Here is a 24,915-nt window from a genome sequence, read left to right as displayed (position 1 = left end):
ACAATGGCACTAACTCACTACAAAAGTGTCTATAGGTTTGTGTTTCAGACTTTCTCCCTACTGAACTACAGATTTGATTGATTTAGTTCTTATATTCTTAGTACCGTCCGACCACAAACAGGGATGCAATGCCCCATGTCCAACTCACAAAGAAGTGTTCATTCACTTTCTTGACAGATAGTACACCTTTAAAGGATGAAAGGAATTGCTGACAAAAAGCTTTTTAATATTCTACATGAACCTTTAATTCCTGTTCTTAATACTCAAAACAAGTGTTAGTACAGTCATTTAGATTATAAGTGACATGAAATATCTACATGAGGGTATGATTTTCAAATGCCATTGGGTCCAACTTCGAATCGTTGGCAATTCGGTGAAACTGAATCAGAATTACCAAGTACGTTGCGGTGGTGCTTGCAATCTGAAATTCAAACCAAGAAAATGAGTAAATAAAGCTATGTTATACAAAGAATACAATTCACATTTGTAATATTTTCACTTGCTATCCCACTGTTGGGTTACACTTTAACCACGTTCCGTAAAATGTTATCAATTCGTAAAATGCAATGCAAGGTCTGAACTTTTGATTAAGGATGTAGGTTGTATTTATTTTACTTTAATACAGAGTGTTTCAAAACAATGCCGACAAAGTTTGGGAGGTGATTCCTGACGTCAAGATAAGACAAAAAGTATATAGACCATGTTGGGTGCACAAATGCTTCCTTTCGGAGTTATAGGCTGCCGAAAGCATGAGAAAATGAACTTTAAAGGTTCATAGATCCAGAACTATGGAACCTACCGTAGTCGAGTCAAGACTTCACTTAGGAACTAGTATATGCCCTTTCCAAATATCGAAGTTTCACAATCCTGCGGTACTTCCGCAACAATTTTTAATGGAGGTAGTTGGAGAGTACTTCAAATTATATGCCCGTAGCAAAACTCCCTCTAAAAAAAATTGCTTCGTGAGTACCTTAAGATTCTAAAACATGTATTTTTGGATAGCCCACATAGTAGTTCTTAAGTGAAGTCTTCACCCGACTACGGTAAGTTCCACAGTTTTGAAGTTATGGACCTTTAAAGTAAATTTTTTCATGTTTTCAGCAGCCTATAATTCCGAAAGGAAGCATTTGTGCACCCAGGTTGGTTTATACTTTTTGTCTTATTTTGGTGTCAGAAATCACCTCCCAAACGTTGTCGGTGTTGTTTTGAAACACCCTGTATATCTCTGATAAAATGTAATACAATAAACACATAATGATGTGTAGGTTAGTTATTATCTGTGTTTCATTATACTCTACCAGCACATTATACCGTTTTGAAAATCAAAAAGGATGAAATGTCGACCCCATATAAATATGAGAATACGTGGTGACAAAAAGAATATGTTTTATGCAGGTTAGTGTTTGGTCTCTGTCGAATGTGGTTTCTTCAGAATGTAGTCCATTGTTTGATGATAGCCCTCTGCTACTGTCGTCTGTATAAGTTGTTCCGCAAGATTTAAGGAAATGAATGAGGAAAAATAATTATGTATACCTCTTTCTACGGTTTTAACGGACTAAGAGACGGTAATAGCAGTTGGATGTTGCAGATTATCCGTAAGTCCAAACGTTAAGTCTGCAGTAGGTAATATACGAAATTACATTATGAAAGAAAGAGTAGTAATAGGATACTGCACTTTTAACCAAACACACTTTCTAATCTGATAATGTATTAAAATACTTGATACACTATGAATATACAGAACACAATAAATTCAACATTTTTTGTTTAAAATCAGGACTCTCAGACTGAATCACCTGCTCTAGATTTTGTACGATGCTTCCGAAATTCTGAAAATTGAAGACAGGGATGAGTGTGTATAGAGAAATAAGTCCAGGATTTGGTCAAGTGAGCTATACATGTCCATATGCCATTTTATCCATTCTAAACTACGAACAAGCGCCGTAAGTTCAATTTTATCCAGGGTAAATTTGTTTGGATCCAACTATTATATTTGTATATATATATCGACTTTCAATATTAGAGATGAAGTATCTGATTACATGATTAGTCTGTCTGTTTCTGGTGCTGAAGAACAAAGAAGAAAAAAACTTACTTGAACGTTTATGCGGTTGAGAATGGTATCTATCAATTTAGATACTGATCACGTTTTGGAACTTCTTCACAAGGATTTCGGTTCTATAATTTCCTATTTCAGTGAAAATTATATTCCATTTCTAAGATATTTTGCATAAATTATTTTTGTATTATTTATCGACAATACCAGTACAATAACTTCGAATATAAGTCGTATTTTTTTTTTTTTTATTTCCCAAAACGTGTTATTATACCACACAGGGCCGTCATATAGAATAAAAGTATTCATAAAACATCAGCGCATGGGTAGTGTAAGCGTAAGTATAATTACTTCAGTACATAATAAATTCACAACTTTTATTTATGAGGAAAGAAATTTTCCTTGGGCTCCCTCTGAATTTCTCTCATTCTAGCTACCATGTGCAGCGTTGCAAATCTGTCTTCAACATTGGGGGGGAGGACTTAAGATTTTTTTTTTTTTTTTTTGTTAAGCGATGCTCAAAATATTTGTGAAGTTGAGAAACAATCCTGTAGAGCAGCGTTTCCCAACCTTTTTCAACTTGCGGCACACTAAGGGTCTAACTTGAATTCTCACGGCACACTCATAGGTATTATTATTATTATTATTATTATTATTATTATTATTATTATTATTATTATTATTATTATTATTATTATTATTATTATTATTATTATTATTATTTGTAAATAGAAAATACCGTCGCATTTGTTTTCTTTGATTACTTACCTCTTTCTCACAAAGAATAAAGCTCGATCACTGGTTTTCCTCCATCGTAAATCATTATACTTACTTTTCATTCAAATTAAAATATAGAAAACAATTCCAATGAAATATAGAACTCAGTCTTTTTAAAAAATACACTTTCTTTTTCGTAGAATGTATCCAACCTTTCACAAGGAAGATCACTAAATTACGAACGAACAAACAAATCTCTTGTACTTTAAAAACAGAATTGCGGTAATTTGTATGAGTGTTTGCTTTGTCGAAAGGATATAATGAGATTTTAAAATTTAAAGTTACGAAATAATCTGTAACAATAAAGAAACAACAATGGTCATAACAGTGATAATTAATACTTTTTTCAACATTAAAAATGAACAGATAAGTAACAGTGTGAAACTTATAATTTATTAACGTGGTTAATATACGTCACAATTTTAAATATTAATAAAATTATGTTTTCGAAATACAATCTATGTAGTAATAATGTATGTAAAATAATATATTACAATTACAGTATTTTTTCATTGTAGAGGTTCATAGTGATGTGAAATTTAAATACACATATTTCCTGTCTTGCAATTAGGTTCCTATATAATTAATAATTTTGTTTTCATTTCCTCGCGGCACACCAGCGGCTCATTCGCGGCACACCAGTGTGCCGCGGCACACCGGTTGGGAAACGCTGCTGTAGAGGATCAGAGAGCAGAGTTATCCTCAACATTGAGAGGCGGGCAGATTTAAGGCTTATTCTGGAGGGACATCCATTTCATCTCACTTTCCTTTGTGGTAATCGGACACAAATTATCACTTTTTTTTTTCCAAAAAGCACATTTCAAATCGCATTATTGGGGGGACAGTCCCCCAGTTCCAAGATTGGAGGGGACATGTCCCTCTCATCCCCCTGGAATTTGCGCCAGTGATCATGTAACAAAGAAATAAATCTACTAACTGCTTTCCAACACAATATAATTTTGAAATTTGGGAGCCTAGTGTTATAACGTCAATAACTTTTGAAACTGTTTGTCTTCACTTGAGCATATGCGTGAAGTGGTTTATTACGAACAGGACAAAAAGAACTGTGATGGATTAATTACAAGCAATCCGGTTAGAAACACTGCTGCTTGCATTTTAGTTCCAAAACCGGCCGCCCGCACTCGTTCACTGGTCAGGTTATAACAAAAAAGATTTGATAATGTTAGAATACAGAGTAATTATTAAAGTATAACAAGTTATTTATGTTTTGAAAGAGCAAGGTTTGTGGAAATGTATTTAAAATAAAAGCAACTTAAACGCATTATTTTCTATGATTTTTTTAAAAACGCTAAAAATCGTCTTTCTACTAAAAAAAAAAGTGGGTATTTTAAATTTTGTCCACAAAGATTTAAACTCTAGGGCTGTTTCATGAAACTTTGATGATAAAGAAACACACAAAATCAGTTTCAATAAATTAATATATGGTCACTGTAACTCGTTTGCCCTTTTTCACTTTACATAACAAAAGGAAAAGAAATATAGGGCCTATTATTATTATTATTATTATTATTATTATTATTATTATTAATAATAATAATAATAATAATAATAATAATAATAATAATAATAATAGTACGAATAGTAATAATATTTACAGTTAGTTAATTAATAAAAATAATTGCACGTGGGCAGTGGCGTATTCACGATTTTGTTTCGGGGAGCTTTGCTAACTTTCGGGGGGGGGGTCTTTGCCTGAAAATGTGAAAATTCTGCAAGATATTTCATATACTTTACTATAGTAAGTAATATTTCAGGGGGGCTTAAGCCCGGAAGCCTCCCTAAATACGTCACTGCACGTGGATCAATGTATAATTGAATTTTATACACTTACAACTATGAAACAATACACAAATACATTACTGGCATTCACTGTAGATAATACTGGTACTTACAGAGCGGAGAAGATGCAAATTTAGTGGAAGTATGCCACAGGCTGTGAATTCAATCTTTCTGTGAGCAACTAATGAAACAAAATATTGTAGCTGAAAAGAAGAGCATTTAATGTTTTTATTAATGTTACAGCATTAAGAGAAGCAGTATTTATTATTAACTAGCATATATTACCCGCTTCACTGGGTTAAAATAAATAATTTAAATGCACACTGATATTGTTCATTTTCGATCATTTTAATGTATGACATCCCTCCTCATTCTCCAATTGTCGGGGCTGCAAATGGATTTAAACAGCATCAGAAGTGTCACTGTTCATCTTAGCGACCCCCAAAAATGTGGATTCAGCACTAATATCGGTCATTTTCGATCATTTTTAAATTTCTCTTCCTCCTCCTCCCCCAAGTTGAGGGTTTGAATTTGAATTTAAACGGGATCGGAAGTATCAGTGTTCATCTAAGCAACTCAGCAAACTATAAATTCGACACTGATAGTGGCCATTTTCGATCATTTTTATATCTCTCTTTTCCCCGCCCTCAAGTGAAGGGGCTGATTTTGGATTTAAACCGGATCGAAAATATCACTGTTCATCTGAATGACCAGGAAAACTACCTAGGTATTGATTAGACATATATTTGTCATTTTCGATTCACTCCCTTCTCCGTGCTGCGGCACACGGCATCAGAATTGTCACTGTTATTCTCAGCTACTCCTAAAACTATGGATTCGACACTAATATTAGTGATTTTCGATCATTTTTAAATGTTTATCCCCCTCCCCTCCGTTGTGTCCTCCCCCTCCCCAACTATCAGGGCTGAACTTGGATTGTAACAGAATCAGAAGTGTCACTGTTGCTCTTATCGACCCCGAAAACTATGGATTCAACACTAATATCGGTCATTTTTGATTATTTTTAAATTTCTCTCCCCCTACCCCTCTCCTACGTTGCATCGTAAAAGTGAATAGCCTAAAGTAATCCCTGCTCGTGCTCCTAAACTCATGTATGTTGAAAATTTGATTGAGATCGGCGGGATGGTTCAAGAGTGATGAAGTCACAAAAGCAGTCATTTTAATTTTAATTTTTTTAACATATATATCCCCTCCCCCTCCCCTAGGTTTGCTTGTTGAAGTGATAAAAAACACCCAAGGCCCGTCGAGATTGGTTAGGTGGTTCAAAAGTTATTAGGTTTTATTAGTATTTATGTATACGTACCCCTCAACTCCCCCACCCCTAGGATGTACCGTTAAAGTGAAATTACAAAAATGTTTCCAGATCCGAACCTCATGTATCTTGAAAATTTGATTGAGATCGGTCGGATACTTCAAGAGTTATTAATTTTAAAAATAGTCAGTTTCAGTCTTCTATAAATTGATTTTTATATATATGTCTTCCCCTCCTTTTCCTCCGCTACGTTGCTCCGTCAAATGTATATCATAAAAATGATCCCAGGCCTGAACCTCATGTATGTGGAAAATTTGATCAAGATCGGTCGATTGGTGCAGGAGTTATTAAGTTTTATTTATTTGTTTATACCCCCTCACCCGCCCCTCAGTTCTATCATCAAAGTGAATAGCCTAAAACCAGCTCAGCCTCGAACCTCGTCCATGTTACAAATTTGATAGAGATCGGTTGGGCGGTTCAGGAGATTTAGAGTCACAAACATAGTGATTTTCAATTTTAAAATGGATAGATACTAAAGTAAACCTTATAAAAGAAACAATTCAAGTTATGATGAAGTAATTTTCCTGAAAAAGCCTTTTGTTCGTTCAAACACGTCTCAGTGGAGCAACTACAGAAAATCGGTTGTCACCCATCCTGTAGCCTGGATCTTTCTTTGAGCAATTTTCTTTTCATGTTTTCTTACACCTAAATACATTCGTGTCTGTTTTTTTAGACAATTCATACTCCCAAGCGTCTGATTGTTACAACACCAGAATACAAAAGTTGATACCACAATATGACAAGTATCTGGATTCCGGTGTTGAAAATATTGAAAAGTAATGTCACCGTTGCTGTTTCTGTGCCATTAAATGCTTCAATCAACGACAGTGTCCTATTTGTGTTTACCGCAGTAGTGAAACTTACTTTCTGGACCCGCCTCGTACTACCACAGTTCAAATATTCTCTCTATTTGAACCTAGGATACTTTTGAATGTCATGTGTTTAACACTAACTTAATGTTTTTCTTTCTTTCAATTCACCCAAATATTTAAATACGAATTCAAAACTTTATTGACATTGCATTGCAATAACAATAATAATCACAAAATATGATAAATAATATTTCGCTTGCTGTCTATCGACAAAGGGAACAATTATGTTCCATCCAATCTTGCTGCTATTTTGCAAGTGGTTAGTATATAAATGTATAGATAGAGAAAACGTGCTACCGCTTGCGGTGCTTTGATGGGAAGGTGAATCTACTCAAGTCCACGGTGACAAGCTAGTGTTTAGCCAATTCCACATAATGGGCCTTATGGAGAGTCGTTTTGACGTGTGATTAGTGACATACTAAAGAGTTCGACTAACATATGTTTCCTGTAGTAGTCAGCCCTTTAGTATGACACTAATCATTTGTCAAAACGACTCTCCATAAGGCGGAATATGTTTACCCAATGGATTAATTACAGAGAATTAAATACTTGTTTTAAAATAGCACTGAAAAAGCTCATGAAATAAATAGTACAAATAAGGCAATACTTCTGTAATACTCTTAAGATTACGAACTACCCTTAACTATTGTTAATGGAATTGACTATGATCAAAAATGTTTGTTAATATAAATTAATTAAGAAGTGAATAAATATTGATTACTACACTACATAGGTATCATAAGGAAAAACTGAACTGTACATTAAAAATATCACAAACAAAATACAAAGCGAATAGTGAACTCAATACTTTGTAATTTCGTTAATTTGGTTACATCTCGAAATAAATAATTATTTTCAAGCTACTGATAGAAACTCGAGTCAGTAAAAGCAGGAGTAACGATCACATGCAACGAATTTCGTAGTACACTATTTCACATACTGAGCGTAATGAAGGATATAATATCCTTGATTCAGGTATATGTTTCATGCAATGTACTGCAAAGTACTTCTTACGTTAAATAGCTAGTCAAACAAAGCATAATTTGTTTTGTAATCAATTGTTTTGTTTCCTGGTACAGAATACAATTTGAATAATTTTAAACGCCAATATTGTGTAAATATTTCTTTAAAAAAAAAAAAAAGTGCAGTAGAAATGCTTTATAAAATCCAAGAAAATGTAATTAGAATATATGGAAAATTAGAAAGGTGTCCAATACTTATCTCTATTGCTTTTGTTTTAAACGTTTAACGTTCCATGGTTATGTCCTTTAGGTTAAAGGAGATGGATAATTAATGAAAGTAAATAAATATGAAATAACATTTTTTAAGCTCTCCCAACAGGAACCGAAGCCAGGTCTACGTACAACAGCCTCTATACCCGCGGAAGGCTGCAGTTTTGTTGAAAATATGCTTAAATCGCTCTATGCTGTAGGTTTATTCATAGGTTAATATTTTGGGCTCGTTCAAGTCTAGCCCCATATATTTTCAACTTGGGGCCACAGTGAACAATGTGCAAAACCATTTACAATATCTACGAATGACAGCCTTCAGCACATAGGATGAACCGAACCGCACGAAACGTATTAATTTGATAAATAAGTGTATTAATTTATTTCATTTACGAATGTGTTTTTTTTTTTTTCTGTTTTACTCAACTTGAGCTACTATTGAGTCAGACCTAAAGACTAGTTTTACACAGCAAAATGAACTAAGTTTTTGTGAATTCATTACATAAGGGTAGGTGGTTGTTATCTCCAGCTTTGTATAAACAACTTGAATAGAACCTCCTACTACAAATACACTATCGCACAAATCTGAAGCGATTACATGGATAGTAGCATAAACCAATGTATCCTAACTATTGCAGAGCTCCTAATTAATAATAAATAATTCGTATGTTTATAGTAATAGGTTATGTATTGAGTTATTACTGTTGACTCTCTGGTGCTAATAATACTCCATCGACGCTCAAGTGTTTGTGAGCGACACAATATACAATGTTTCAATTTAGCAATTTCAATCAAATATTTATTAGATAGCTACAGTGCAAATTTACCTCCGAAAAACGGTGACGGCGATGCAAACAGTGTTCCTTACCATGAAAATATTTTCACTGATATGTTTAAAGTGCAAGAATGCAGAAGTCCAGAAAAATTATTTAGTACCTAGTATGTCTGAACACACAAGCCTGTCACATTATCATGTGTATTGCAGACAGCTCAATAAGAACTATATTCTATATCCTCAAATATCTTGAGTATATTTTTAGCAGTCTTTAGCTTATTGCTCCCTATTCTTACAATTACCCTTTATTCAAAATGTAGGTTTAGATTATTTCTGTTGACAATTCTTTTATTATTTGTATTCTAGTAGAATAGTATCAATTCCATTTCATTATAGTATTATTTGCTCTAAGCAATAGACTTTATTCAACATTTGTTGTTTCTCCTGTCAATTTTAATCTGCGACCCAAATTAAATGTCGGGGGGCGCGGTGGCTCAGTGGTAGAGCGTTCACTTCCGGTGCTTGGGGTCCTTGGTTCGATCCCAGCTCGCGCCGTGTGGACTTTGTGGTGGACAAACGCCGTGCTCGTGGGTTTTCTCGGGATTCTCCCGTTTCCTCCCACTTTCTTCATTCCACCATTTCATTCATAACCGGCATAACCGTGGGACGTAAAACACAAAAATTTCATTTCATTTTCAAATTAAATATCAAATTCGTTATCATAAATGTCAAAATCACAATCATTATATAAATTCTTATTTAAAATCTGAATTAACAATTGTCATTAACATTACGTTTGTATACTACATCAAACAAGATAACATTATATACTATTGCTCAGAGACCAGAAATAAAGTTTTTTTGTCTCGTCTCGTAAATTTTATAAAAGTCTCGTCTTGTCTTGATTCTCGAAAAACATTTCTCCTCTCTTTTTGTTAATTTATGTATAAAGTTTACGCCGACTTTAAAAAAAAAAAAAAAAAAAAAAAAAGATCAAAAGATCCAATATATTTCAATCAAAAAAATTCTTATACACCTTATATCTGGAGAGCTACAAACAGTGTAGCCAAACTCAAACTATCGCTTAACTCAGTATGATGTGCTTATTCCGTAGAAAATAAGAAAACTTGACTTAAGGGCCGTTCAAAAATTTAATGGCCCCTGGTCCAAAAACTAATTATTGGCCAAGATCGCAGTCTTTTGATCCATTTTTCGGATCATTCCTAAAATCCTTGTTTTCTTACTTTCATCCAGAATCTATCGTAATCCTTCACCTTCATCGTCACGAGCGGTCCACGAATGGTATGATATACTAACATTTAAACCTTGTTTATTTTTGGAGTATATTATGTACCGGTACCTTCAAACGTTGATGAATGTTCTTCATTATTTTCGGATAATCACTTTATCAATTTATAATTTTTTACCCTACTAAGATGCCTTAACATTCAAACAATGTTTGAGACCTAAGACTTCGGTGAATTAATATTCGAGGCTTGTAAAATTAATTGTGTCGTCTCGCTTTTAAAAATTACTTTTCATCTTTGAGACGATACAATTCTTGTTTCATAGGCAGCACTTTTACTCTATATTGGAAGATAGAATTAATCTATTTATTTGCTTATAAGCACAAACAGTAGCTCATATACAACATTAAGTAAAATGAGACGTGTATAGCATGCACATAGTTTGATTGTGTAAGTTATTGTATAATATACTACATTAATCATAATCTATTTTTAAAGATGAATCATATAGGTGCTAAAATGTACATGTGTTTCCAAATGTCGGGAAAATATTGTTTCCAGGAGCGTAAATAGAAGCTTGCAGATCCCTGGCAAACTTTAACAATGACCCCCACTTCTGGTTTCTATAACTGAAAATTGGCACCTTTACAAATTTTATAATAACTGTTTTTTAATACCCTTCATATTATAAATACACAATTCCAAATATAATTTATATTCAAAAGAAATACAATTTATTTCTAGGTTAATGTTTTTTATGAATTTAATACTGTATTCTCTAACATTCTTATATCTTAAAATTCCTAACTTCTTGATTTGATTTCGGCATAATTGTCTATTACTTCCTTGAAGTCCAGCTTCTTAGCCAGTAATTGCTCAATGCAAAAGAAGTGCTCATACTTTCAATCTTTCTTGATTCATATTGCTCCTCAGCTAATTATTTTTTTAATTATTATTTTAAGTTTGGAAAATGAACGCTCCGCATTTCCAGTGACAGGAGTGCTTAGAAATGACATTAAAGCTATACACACTTCCGGAAAACTAGATGAAATGAAGTGAATTTTTACTATAAGAAGGGAAACTAATTCACTCTTATTATGGACATTTCATTCTTAAGTGCTGGACGCATAGTTAAAATCTCTCAGGAAAATACTGAAGAAATACCTTTGCTGTATGTTTCTACAAACTTAACTGCTTTATATAGAAGATCAGTGTCAGTTAGATGTGGCAGTAGTTTAGATTCCAGCCACTAGTTCCAGGTAACGTTAAACTTTGATAAAAGTTCACTCAAAGTATTAAAACGACATTGCATTTGACTTGATGTCACATCAAGCACCTGAAAAGATACATTTACGCCTAAGGAGTCTTCAGGGTGCTTTAATTGTTGGTCTTGAGAAATTTCGTCGTAGCGATGTTGTACTTTCCTACGTCAAATATGAAGACATTAGGGCTAAATGGACCAGATATTTGCCATTAGTGATGAGCGCAAGAGTCTTGGTCTTGCAGTTTTTGCAAGAGTCTTGCATGCAAGACCAAGACCAAGACCAAGACCAAGGGGTGCAAGAACAAGACCAAGACCAAGACTCTTGCGCAAGAGTCTTGCACAAGTACCGGTTCTACTTGAATTATTTTATAGAATATAAAAAAGGGGAAAAGTCATTACATCTTTCACTTGAAGTTCTTGGCTTCAGTAAAAATACCGCTGGAGTGAATATGTTCGCAGTAGTTTATGCAATCCGTGTGAGTCGATCTGCCGCTGTAGCATATAGCTACAGTATGTCGTTTTTGAAATTGGTTGTTCGCGTTTTCTGTAGATATTGGTCGTTTTCAAACTACACAGGTGTCATCTTGCGCCATGTGAGCTTTCTCGGTAGACAAACACTGTGTGCGTGGATTTTCTCGGCCTTTTCCCGTTTCCTCCTACTTTTTTCATTTCACCGTTTCAATCATTTTTCATCAACACCGTCTCCCTTAGCTTTGGTGCATAATCGTGGGACGTTAAAGTAGATACTTCATTTCATTTCAAAGCATATTAGTGGTGTTCTTCTTTCAAAACTAAAAACAAATGAGTATTGAACATCGGTAATACCGTACACCATAGGGTCGACTACATAGGTATGGCCTTGGGTCCGAGACTCAAGCATTCGTTGGAAATTTTTAACGTGTCCTCATAAAATTAATATCGAAATAACATTTTCATGACATTGACAAAAACTTAGTGCATGTGACCGCAAGTTTGATTTCATGGACGGATGCTTGTACGTTGAATAATTGTTAATTAATATAACTTTTAGCCTCCTCAGGTATACGGCCCATCGAGGATTGAGTGATAGGGGCTATAATATACTACAATAAATCTATATTATAAAATTGAAAGTGACTATTTTTGTGACTACTAATCTCTTGAACCACTCGACCGATCTCGATCATATTTTCAACATAGATAAAGTTTGGGCCTAACTTAGGGGACGGGAGAAGGGGGAGTTATAAAATAATAAATAAAACTTAATAACCCTTGAACCAAACATCTTATCTCGATCATTTTTTTAACATAGTTGAGGTTCAAGCCTGGAATGTTATCCGTCAGTTCACTTTGACGGAGCAACGTAAGGGAGGAGGGGGAGATGTATAAAAATCAATATGAATAAAAATAAAAGTGACTAAGTTTTGTGACTTAATAACTCTTGAACTGATCTCAATCAAATTTTTAACATGCATGAGGTTTTGTCCTGGAAAGTTTTTTACAGTTTGTTTCATTTTGATTGTAGAATGTAGGGAAGGAGGATGTGAGGGGGATATATATATGAAAGGCCCGACCGATCTTGATCAAATGTTCAACATAGATGAAGTTGAAGCCTAGAGCGATTTTTATAATTTTACTTTGATGGTGCAACGTAGGGGACGGGAAGGAGGGAGATATATGTAAAAAACTAAAAAATATAAATAACTATCATTGTGACTTCATCACTCTTGGTACAGCCGATCGATCTCAATAAAATTTTCAACATAGATGAGGTTGTAGTTTTTATCAAATCACTTTGACGATAGAACGTAGGGGAAGGGAAGGGAATGGAAAATGTTCAAAAATAAATAAAATTTAATAACTCTTGAACCACCCGACTGAACTCGATCTCATTTTCAACATAGATGAGGATCGGACCTGAGATTGTTTCTGTCATGTCACTTTGACAATGCAGCTTAGGGTCGGGGAGGGGAGAGATATTTAAAAATGATTCAAAATGACCGATATTAAAATGAATTCTATAGTTTTGGGATCGCTGAGCTAAACAATGACAATTCCGATGTTGTTTAAATTCAAATTGAGCCCCGTAGCTTAGCGGAGGGAAGGGAAAAAAATATAAAAATGATCGAAAATCACTAATATTAGTGTCGAATCAATAGTTTTCAATAGTTGAATACTGACCTTCCGATACCGTTTACGACCAAATTCAGTCTCGTAACTTGGGGGAGAGGGAGATACATAATAATGATAAAAATGATCAAATATTATTGTTGAATCCATAGTTTTCGGCGTCGCTAAGGTGAACAGCGATACCTCCTATCCCGTTTAAATGCCAATTCAGCACAGCAACTTGGGGGAAGAAGGAGATATATAAAAATTATCGAAAATGACCATTATTAATTTCAAACTCATGGTTATCGAGGTCATTGGGATGAACAATGACACTTCCGATGCCGTGCCTCGCAACATGGGGGAGGAGGAGATATATAAGTTTATTGAAAATGAACGATATTAGCGCCGAATCCATAGTTTTCGGCGTGTCTGAGACGAACAGTGATACTTCTGATGCCGTTTAAATCCAAATTCAGCCCCGCAACTTGGGGAGAAGGAGGGGGGAGAAATATAAAAATAATCAAAAATGATCGATATCAGAGAGCGCTTTACTAATAGTAAAAGGTAACTGACTAACGAAATATATTACTTTTTTTTTTTTTTTTTTAAAGTTTAACCCACGAAATGGATAATTGATGCTAGTAATTCATATTCACCAGTGAGACTTCAAATAACTTGGAGTTTGATGCCGTTATTTTGTGTTTCTAATACAGGTCGAAAGTATTCATATAAATTGAGTTTATACAAGACATGGACAGTTGAGTCATTTTCAGTTTTCACTCAAATTATTCTAAAATATTAAGAGGTTTGATTATAATAATTATTATTTTAATTTTCTCTATCTTTGTTTCGGTCAGTGTTGCTAAACATGTCATCATCATCATAGCTATTCTGCCATTATTGACAGGTTACTTGCTGCAACTGAGAAAGTTGGATGTTCGGTGCTCCTCACCTAGTCTCTTCGTCTCGCCGTAGCAATTTTCTATTTTAATACCTTCCTTCAACTACAGCAGCGTTTCCCAACTGGTGTGCCGCGGCACACTGGCGTGCCGCGAATGGGCAGCTGGTGTGCCGCGACGAAATCGAGGTGGTTGTCTCGTAGTCGTGTGTTGTCAAGATTTTATGCACTTAAAGAACAACTTCTATTCTTTATGTCAGAAGAAAGTGAAAATGTCGATTTCCTTAGTGATGATTCCTGGTGCAATAAAGTTACTTTTCTTATCGACATATTCCAAACATTGAATACGCTGAACAAATGCATGCAGGGAAAAAAGGAAAATATCTTAACCTTAAGTGCCAAAATTTTCTCATTTAGGGAGAAACTCTCATTTTGGGAGGTCAGAATTAGAAAACAAAACAAATGTGACATTTGAGATTACAAAGTGCTGTGAAATTGACACAAACCTCTCAACACTCATTTCTAGAGGTCTGCGCGGATATAAAATATCGCAAAATATATTATTAAACAATTTTCAACCTTCAATAGATATTATTGAAATAATGTTACATTACTAATATTATTGAACAATTCTAACCTTCATAAAATATTTAAAAATTGTAACAGATCAACGATGTTAATAAATTATAAGTTTCATACTGTGTTACTTTTCTGTACTTTTTAACGTTGAAAAAAAAGTATTTGTTATCATTTTTATGACCATTATTGCTTCTTTATTGTTGGAGAATATTTTGTAACTTGAAATATCAAAATATCATTCATTCCTTTCGGTAAAGCAAACACGGATACAAATTACCTACATTTGTGTTATTCAAGTACAAGAGATTAGTTTGTTCTTTCGTTATTTAGTGATCTTCCTTCTTAGTGAAAGGTTGGATACATTTTTCGAAAAAGAAAGTGTATTTTTAAAAACCTGAGTCCTATATTTCAGTGCAATTGTTCTCTATTTTTAAATTAAAATGAAAAATAGGATAATGATTTACCACGGGGGGGGGGGAACCAGCGAATGAGCTTTCTTCCCTGTGAGAAGATCAGCAATCACAGAAAAAAATACCACTGTATTTTATATTTACAATAATAATAATAATAATAATAATAATAATAATAATAATAATAATAATAATAATAATAATAATAATAATAATAACAATAATAATATCTATGAGTGTGCCGCGAGAATTCAAGTTACACAAGTAGTGTGCCGCAAGTTGAAAAAGGTTGGGAAACGCTGAACTACAGTCTCCTTCGCTCCCTCCCTCTCTTTCCTTCCGCAATACCCTCCAGCACATCCCTCATAATACAGTTCCTCCTCAGCCAATATCCTAACCACTTCCTCTTTCTTCTCTTAACAATATCTAAAATTCTACTTTTTGTCCCCTACTGCTAATATGTACTTCTAAAACCTTCTCATTCGTTTTACGTTCAACACAGCTAATTCTCTCTTTTTTTCTCCATGCCCACATTTCGAATGCCTGCAATTTTTAAAATCGATTTTGCGTAATGTCAATGTTTATGCCCCATAGAGTACATATTGGAATCAGTAAAACAAAATCTCAATATTTACTTGGAAGTTTGTTTAATACAAGGATTAGCTAATCGTGGTTAAAAAGAAAAATCTGATGCCTTTAGAGTGTAAAAATAATTTCGCAATTTATAGTATTTCAATAATATGCGCCGTCTTGATTTTCTTTCATGCGTCTCAGGGGTAGCCTCCCCAGTTTGGGAACCAGTGGAGTGTTGGATCTGTTAAAAAATATAAACAGATTACGAAACCTTGTGATTTAGGCATATCTTATAAGTAATGAAGCGTGGGCACCAATTAAAAAATAAAGGACATCACCTATGTTGTACACTATCATCATACTTACACCGATCATCATACTTACACCGATCATCATACTTACACCAAGTTAACCTATATTACATTTAGAAACATACATTGTATTTCCGTTGCTATTGGCGCATTGTAGAGTTTATTATCCCTTATATCCACACTAAAACTTACCTATGAAAAGCTTGAGATTTCTTAAATGGAAGACTTGCAAGACTCTTGCATGCAAGACCAAGACCAAGACTGGGTGTGCAAGACCAAGACCAAGACCAAGACCGAGGATTCCAGTGCAAGACCAAGACCAAGACTGGATGTGCAAGACCAAGACCAAGACCAAGACCACCCCGGTCTTGGTCTTGGTCTTGCATTTGCTCATCACTATTTGCCATTAGGTTTGTCTCTTCCTTCAGTTCTTCAAACTTTTCGATATTTTTTTTCAGTTCTTTAAGGTACTTGTGTATTCCTTTTGATAAATCCTTTAATGGTTTTCCAGTTCAAAATATTGCAATATTGCAAACAATTAAGGTTTTGTTCAACACACTTCAATAATTTAAAAAAAAAACTTGATAAATCCAAGTTTTTTTTTATTATTATTGAAGTGTGTTGAACCAAACCTTGATTGTTTGCAATATTTTGAACTGGAAAACCATTAAATACACAAAGTTATAATTCTCAATATACTTTTTCAATGCTTCAGCATAATTTTCCCGTCAGATTTGGAACTCAACAGAATCACCTTACAAATAGCCTTTGAATGCGTTGATATCTGTTTTAAGGCAAAAGCTGCGTCATATTTTCCAGCTCATCTTGTTGGATTAACTTTATTCCGAGTTATATTTTGGACGAAAGATCGCCGCTTGATATTATGCCCAAAGACACTTACTGCTATTTCATTATGGCATTACTTATACATAAGACTGAAATTTTCGTGTTGTAAAGATAATAACATAAGATTTAAGAACAATGTCCATCATAATAATTATAGATATGAACACCATGTTTAATTGAAATAGTTCAATTTTTGATATTTCATTTGTCTTATATTTATTTCATTTTAACTTACGCTTCATAATAATCAAAGTCTATAACTGACTGCGTTCATAATAATCAAAGTTCAACTCGAATTGTAAGTTGAAATAAACTAAATAAAACACGGATCGAATATAAAAAGTTGAACCAAATTTAATTGTAGATTTCTCCTTGAAAATTATGTGGAATATATAAATACCCTGTATTTACTTTTTAAAAACATTTTGTCATTTTTTCAAGGCACATTTTGTTATTTTTGTTATATTTTTTTAAAAAAGTAAACATATAAATATACCGGATCACAAGTGGGGGCCTTCATTTTATGGGTTCCTGACTTTTGCCAGTTCAGCCACCCTGTAGTTACGCCCTTGTTCTTTTATAGATCCTATCGACAAATAAACACCGCGTAATGAATTTACAAACAACGTCTATAGACACTGAGAAAAATCCGTTCTCCGGACACGGTATATTGTACAAATATATGGAATCCTCTTGCTTACTACAGAAATCAGTACGGAGCATTCGTTATCCGTATGCTTCATAGGCACTGCCCTTAGGTGTTACATCATGCTGTTGCAGGATGTCTAATATTTAGTAGTCTTCTTTATATTACACACATGTATGCATGCTACCTTCATCAGCTATATGTTATATACGTCCATTTGTATGTGAGATCCTGACCGATATATTGTTTCATACGGAAAGTACGTACATATGGAACACTTATACAGAAACTATTATAAAACATGCATTTTCAGTTATACGTTTGCTGTACGTTAAGTCCAAAATCTACAAGATTTAAAATATAACACAATTTTACATACGCCACGTACACTTTTTTCTCAGTTCATTACACAAAATGTTCTGCTATTTTTGTCACAAGCATACATACCTCTTCCTTCACTTGTTTCTGCAAATCGGTGTTCAGTAGTTCATGTATTACATCGAGAACATTACGAATCTGCAATTGTAAACAAAATGAAATTAATTGAATGAGAAATTCCGCAAAGAACACATGTCTGAAAAATAAAACGAAATGAAATTTCTAGATTTACGTCTAACGTTTATGTCCTTTACGAGACGGATAATTAATTAAAATGAATGATCACGGAAGAATTGGTAGAATGAGAAATGTATGAGAGAATGGAATAACCCCGAGAAAACTCACCAACACGATGTTGTCCACCACAAAGTCACATGACCTGGTATTAACCAAAAGATATTTAGTACCATAGGTGAGCATTCTGCCACTGGATCATTGTGCATCTACGCAGGAAAACGAAGAAATTTATCCATAATGAATATTTCCAATTTTTATTGAGTTTTGTTTAAAATTACATCAGCACAAGTTGACTAATCATACGTAAGGACAAAGAAGCAACATCTTATAAGTGTGATCTGGGAAATCTCTACTTATTTCTATAGTTGCCAATCTTTTTGAATAGAACCTATTTTCTTCACATTTGTTATTTTTATAATTTTTATTTTTAACATTATTTTTTAAAACTATGCTGAGATGTTATAGGCCCGACGTATACTGTCTAGAGTTAAGGAAAACCCATTCTTCTGTTTATCCGATGACATTAATGAATTGAAATTGGTAATTAAATTTTGATCACTCTCTTATGACTTACATATTTTTCTGTCATCTGTTTTCGGAAAAAAAAAACTGTGTTTTGTGAAAACAGCTCGTATTCACTTATTTGTTTGTTTTGGAATAGCTGGCAAAAGTTCTGGAATAGCTGATAGAGAGAAAAGTGACACATAAATGTACGTATTTACCAAAGAACTAATTTATTAACCAGTTTATTGTAATAAACTTAATAACCATAAAGACAAGTTTACAGTAATTAATAATATGAACAGTTGATCTAATTACTTTTACAAAATATATGTTATATTGCTCGGCTATGAGTCAGCAGTGAAATTAACATATTGATTTTATTAAATAATTAATGCTTAATTAATTTTATTTTTCTTAGCAGTATTTTTCGTAGCAGTTGAGTAGCAATGGATTTGTCTGTCCAGTGCTTGACAACTTTCTCAAACTATCTAGCAAGCTACATATCTAAATATTATAAAGACATTTTATCACAGTCAGTTTGAAACATATTGTTGGAAAATTCTATATTTGCGTTGCAGTATCTGTTAACAATCTAAACGAATGTACTAATTGCACTACACCTGCTAATACACACAAAAAACAACTCGCTCATACTTTTCCGTAAACGATATTTGGTAAAAGATGTGGAATTGGGTTCATTAGATTGAAATTTATGGGGATAATTTTGGGTAAGTTCCTGAAAGAGAAGGTAATGAGAGTAGAATTAGTTGATGACAGAATTGAAATTATTTTCCTGTTGGGGTGCTTGGCTTGGATAAATTCAAATATTGATTCGGGTTCTACTTTAAGCAATTGGCCTCATTTTCATGCAATCTCGGTGCTGAAAATGTAGGTAAAACTTGAATTAATCAATCAATCAATTTTCCGTTTGAGGAAGTCAAAATGCGGTGACCCTAATCATATTAACCTTAATGTTAAGAAGTTTATGATCATTGAATTTTGTTTATAATAAGAACAAAATGTATTTCTTACGCCAGTTTCTGCCATAGAACATCCATTTGTGATCATAACAATTCTGAAGAGATAGCTAGCAAATAAGGAACCGAAGCAAATTAGATTTGCAACTACTTGATTAGACTCAGTTTTCAAAAGAAATGATATACCATACAGAGAAGTCAATATGAAAATGAGAATTTCTGTTACGTGTATTAACAACGGCAAACCATAAGCTTTGTTTATGTCATCCACAATATTACACAATCTAGTATACTTCTTATATAAGTTTTGAATCTCAATATAAACATCACTGTTTTCAACAAAAATAGGAGAAATTTGGGATGTAGAGAAATTTTTGTACCTGCAAGTTTGTGGTTGAGGGCTTTTATATTGCGTTCTGAATGAACGTAAACAACATTTGATTGAAGTAAATAATTGTGTCACTGAAATTACCGATATCACAAATGCCACTTCTAGAATAATGCTTTGCAATGTACAGAACTGTACACTAATGACGTAAATGAAGTCATTCTTTCCTTTTGAGAAGATATAGAGAATGATCACAAACAAGAAGTTGAACCCAACTATTAGGAAAATTTGAAAGCAAACAGAATGAGGTAAAAAATTTCTCATACTGTGATCAATAGCCATGAGGTTTCTTATACATTTGTGATGCCTGGTGTTGTATAAATAACTACTGAATGCTGATGCAATTACAGACATTAAACAAAAAGTTATAACTGTTGATTCAAGACTACTTTCACAGGGAAACGCATGATCACAACACAGTAAAAACCGACAATAAATTAAATAAATTAAAGGAAGTTGTAAAGAAATGGAGACGATTCTCATGACAGTTTTGAGCATACAATTTGATGATGGCGATAAAACACCAAATGCTGTACAAACAACAAGCAAAACTCGAAAAATTTCTTTAACGCCCAAATCCTTCATATTTTGTTACTTCGCGACAAATAATGTGCCAAGTAAAAATTGTTTCTTGGTATTTGCTATTGTGAAGTCACAGGACCTATTAGGCTGTCAAGAAACGTCTTAAATAAAAATTTTAATTACATATCTCCCATAATGAAGTAGTTTTGAAATCGATTTATTCAACTGTACATTCTTTAGAATTAATATTACTTCACACTAACGAAGGAAGTAATAATGACAATTAATTCTTATCCCTTCGAAAAGAATACGGAAAAAATCATTGTTTTCCAAATATAAAAACCTTACAAAATGAAAATAATTGACTGAAGTAATGATTACGTATCACATAAAATATGAACAGATGATGTTCATAAAACAAATTCATCATTTCCATCAAAATTAAATATAGCATGAATACTTTTATCATTAAAATTAATAACATAAGCACATCGTGTGACATTACGTACAGTACATTTAATTCACATTTAAGTTATTAAAGAATTACACATTGATTTACACATTCTATTGCTTAATTCTCAAACCGAAACATTAGTAAGAAAATGTAAAAATTTCCATATTTTGGATCAAATCCTTATGTATTAATACACAATAAACTTATGGTTTCATTTCGTTATTGTTTCCCATTATGTACAAAAATGTTTCTATTTTTAATCAACTTAAAAAAAAGAGGAGGTTCTCCATTCGACTCATTTATATAATGATAAGTTTTACGAGCTAGACCTGAAAAGTCCTCAACGGTTGACAGTGTTCATAATTAATTTTCTGTATCATTACACATAACTTCGACAAAATTGGACTGATGTTGATAAATTATTTTCTTGTTTGGAAAGAATATTCTTTCCTTGTGGTCTCTTATACACTTCCTAAGGATCCTAATTTTATTCGGAGCGACAAAGTGTCCGTAAAATCGCGCAATCCGAACTTTGGAGAGTCAGAATTTTTGAACCAAAAGCGCGAATAAAATGGAACTCCCAATTTGCGAAGGCATGTATTTGTAAATATTTTTGAGATTTATGAGGTGGGAGTTCGACGTCCGTCCTCAGGAATACCAAAAACATACGAAGGTGAAGAAATATCTATATTTTTCACGAAACGTGAAAAATCAGGATTTAATGGCAGTTTTGGGTTTATTGTGGACAAATGGGATTATTAATGGACAGACTAGGTGGGATATATCGCTCTGAAACATTTCTGTTAATAGGTGAGTAAAACCATAATTTGGACCTGTATGTCAATAACCATACCATGTACTGTCATCTTGCTAGGTAAAGGGAAGAATTTGATGATAATCAGTTTCACCTTAGCAAAAGGCTAGCAAGGGCGCCGATCCCGGGGGCCCGGCCCCTCCAAAGCTCGTGTGAGCCCCCTTACTGTATTTATAAATTTACAATATTTGGCATCATTTGAATGCAATTTGTTTTAAAATCCTCATATATGCTTTCTGCATCTGAATGCCCCCACCCGAATTTACAGAGAAATCGGCGCCCTTGGTGGCTAGATTCTCGTACAGCAACAATTTTTAGGTTTACAAACAAATTCATTTTTCTTGATTTTCTCAAAATCTACGCATGTGCTTTTATACTCACTCGTATCATCATGTTCATCTTAATCAGATCTACCGATTGCTATGTGTCTTATCTTTGGGCATTTTTTGTTAGACACTAATGATATTGAGGAATTAAAATAACTTAAGTTTTTAAGTTAAGCGAAATAAAAATTGTTCATCGTTAATCCAAATATAGAAGTGAGTTACCGACAAAGAAAACAAAGCAACAGTAAGGTTAAGTAAATCTGACTAATTTAACACTTCGTAAACAGAAATTAAACTGCTTCGTAAACAATTAATCTGATCTAACCACCTCGAGCTTTCTGTTTAGTGGGCTAGACAATTGATATGATAATTTCAATAGGACGTGAAAATAATTGAGAATAAAATAGAGGGACCAATTATATTATGTGCTGATTGTCCTGTGGTAGCGAAGGTCGTCTGATTGTGTATGGTTGCATTAATTACTCTTGAAAACAATATTGACTGTTATTGAAAGGAGAGAATGATTAGGACTTCTGGACGTCCCTGTTTAAGTCGAGACAATCTCGGATTTTTTTTTATTATTATTTATTATTTGTCCCCTCAGGAACTGTCAATAAATATTTCATTGTCACAAAATTCCAGGAAGGATACATATAGTTTACTAGTTGGACTGAGATTTTTTAGAGTGTATGTCTTGAAACCGGTTTTGATGATTCAGTTGGTAATTCATGCTAAAGAAACTCTTTAAAAAAAAAGAAAAAAAGAAAGAAAAAGAGTGGCTTGATGATAGCTGGAATTTTATCCGGACAAAGTCTTTGTAAAATGTATATTGATCAGATATCATAAATAAATATTTCAGTAATAACTCTACAGTATGATATGAGTTATGATTTAATGTATGACATGGTTCACAAATATTGGTATCAAATGCTAGTTAGCAAATAAGAATTTCCATAAACTTACTAGAATGTTTATATGAATGTACGACACTACGAAGATATCCACATTGTCGTAGCAAGCTTATAACTATTCAACTATTTAATTACTAATTGTAAGTACTCATTGTTGCCCGGTCTTAATTCAGAACCGGGATAAAAACATAGGAGGTCAATTGCCGGGCATTTATCCTATGTTATGTAAGCCTGCAAATCTACAATGCAATACGGATTACATATAGGTAAACGGTTCTTAGAAATCGAGAGAAACGTGCATACATTTTAACTCCCTCCCCCATAAATTCCCTCGAGCCAAAAAAACAAAAACAAAAAAAGACTTCGTACGCTCTTAGATCTGAAGTGAATATATGTGGGTAAAAAAAATGTGATTGTAGGGGATTCCTTTTTATGCAAAAATCTAATGACTGATGCAGACAGACAGACAACTACACACAGAGACAGACATTATTTTATTAGTATTCAAATGATATAAACAACATGTATATTGTTTGAAATCATTTGTCTCAATAAATCTTAAACTATATACGAACGTTGATGTCATATTCCAGTCTTCGGTGCTGCTTTAAGAAGTCATTTGTAGTAATAGATATAGTTTATACTTGACTTGAATTTCATTGATATCATACATCATCTTAAACTTAAGCCTCATTATTGATTTTCCTTCCAATATTGAAAATTTCAACACCGTAGAAGAAATTCTGTATCTATGCTAAAATTCTAGAAAGTGCAAATAAATCATTTATCGCCTCAGGTTGTGTTAAATATTGCAACAGTAGTTATAATAGTAAGCAATATCGACCAAGAACTCTAGTAACTGCAATATATTAAGGACTGTTAATTAAATTACGAAAGCTTTTTACAAGAACACTAGTAATTAAAGATATAATATCTGTAGTATGTATAACGATATATTATATTTATTTAAATAAAAAACTAATTATTCGTTAATGATTAAAATTTTAAAAGTAGAATTTTAGTAGAAGCAATAAGAGTAACATTGTAGTTGATTACGCTTATAGCTGTATAAGTAAGAACTATACCGTAGTCATAAAAGTTTATATCTGGATTATGAGATTCATTTTTTTTTTTTTTATTTGTAAGGAGAGATATCACTATTATGTTTGGGTCCATTAACAAATGTTGCCCTGGCTATGAAGCTGGATCCTCAATTTACAAGCAAGTTAAAGGATTTCCATGTCATGGGTGGAAATGTTGAAGGTAAGTTTTAAACACATAATACACCAAATTAATTTTATAGTTAGAAAGCATTAAACGATTTCTAATAGTTTAATGCGTATATTGTACTTCCTTCAATCTTCAATTAATTCAAATCCTACCTTTCTTTTCTTCTTTAATTCTATATAGGTCTATGCATTGAATTCTAGGAATTCCACCGATTTTCTTCCAATAACTCTAGAGATAAACGACAGATCATTGTAACTAACTTTTCATCTTAAAATGAATATTCTAAACAAATAAAATAAATATTTAGTGTTGTGTCCAGGACAAAATTAAACTTTCCGGTCATTAAGTATAGCAATTATTAATTTTATGAAGCAATTAATCTAATTGTTGGTCATTCCAACATGTTCCACAGGAAAAAAGGACAATGCTCATTTAACTTAAAAAAATATTGTTCATCAACTGCTATC

The 24,915-nt window shown here is 33.2% G+C and overlaps 1 protein-coding gene and 1 long non-coding RNA gene across 2 annotated transcripts in view; one reads left to right on the top strand and one right to left on the bottom strand.

Moving 5' to 3' along the window:
* The window catches only part of LOC145671946 (nucleoside hydrolase-like), a 41,800-nt gene that overhangs the window by 9,713 nt on the left and 7,172 nt on the right, over positions 1–24,915 (top strand). Inside the window, exon 3 of the mRNA XM_081741146.1 lies at positions 24,365–24,481. Coding sequence (XP_081597272.1) covers positions 24,365–24,481 — 117 coding nt within the window. The remainder of the gene's footprint in view (positions 1–24,364; positions 24,482–24,915) is intronic.
* Positions 19–24,690, bottom strand: LOC145671954 (uncharacterized). The gene is made up of 4 exons (XR_014128602.1): positions 24,601–24,690; positions 18,155–18,223; positions 4,747–4,836; positions 19–421 (listed from the first exon to the last, which is right to left on the bottom strand). It is a non-coding gene; the product is annotated as an uncharacterized LOC145671954 (long non-coding RNA).

The sequence above is a fragment of the Thermobia domestica genome, chromosome 2, assembly GCF_964235325.1.
Source record: "Thermobia domestica chromosome 2, izTheDome1.hap1.1, whole genome shotgun sequence".
Classification (NCBI taxonomy): domain Eukaryota; kingdom Metazoa; phylum Arthropoda; class Insecta; order Zygentoma; family Lepismatidae; genus Thermobia; species Thermobia domestica.
This window is presented reverse-complemented; position numbering and strand designations above follow the sequence as displayed.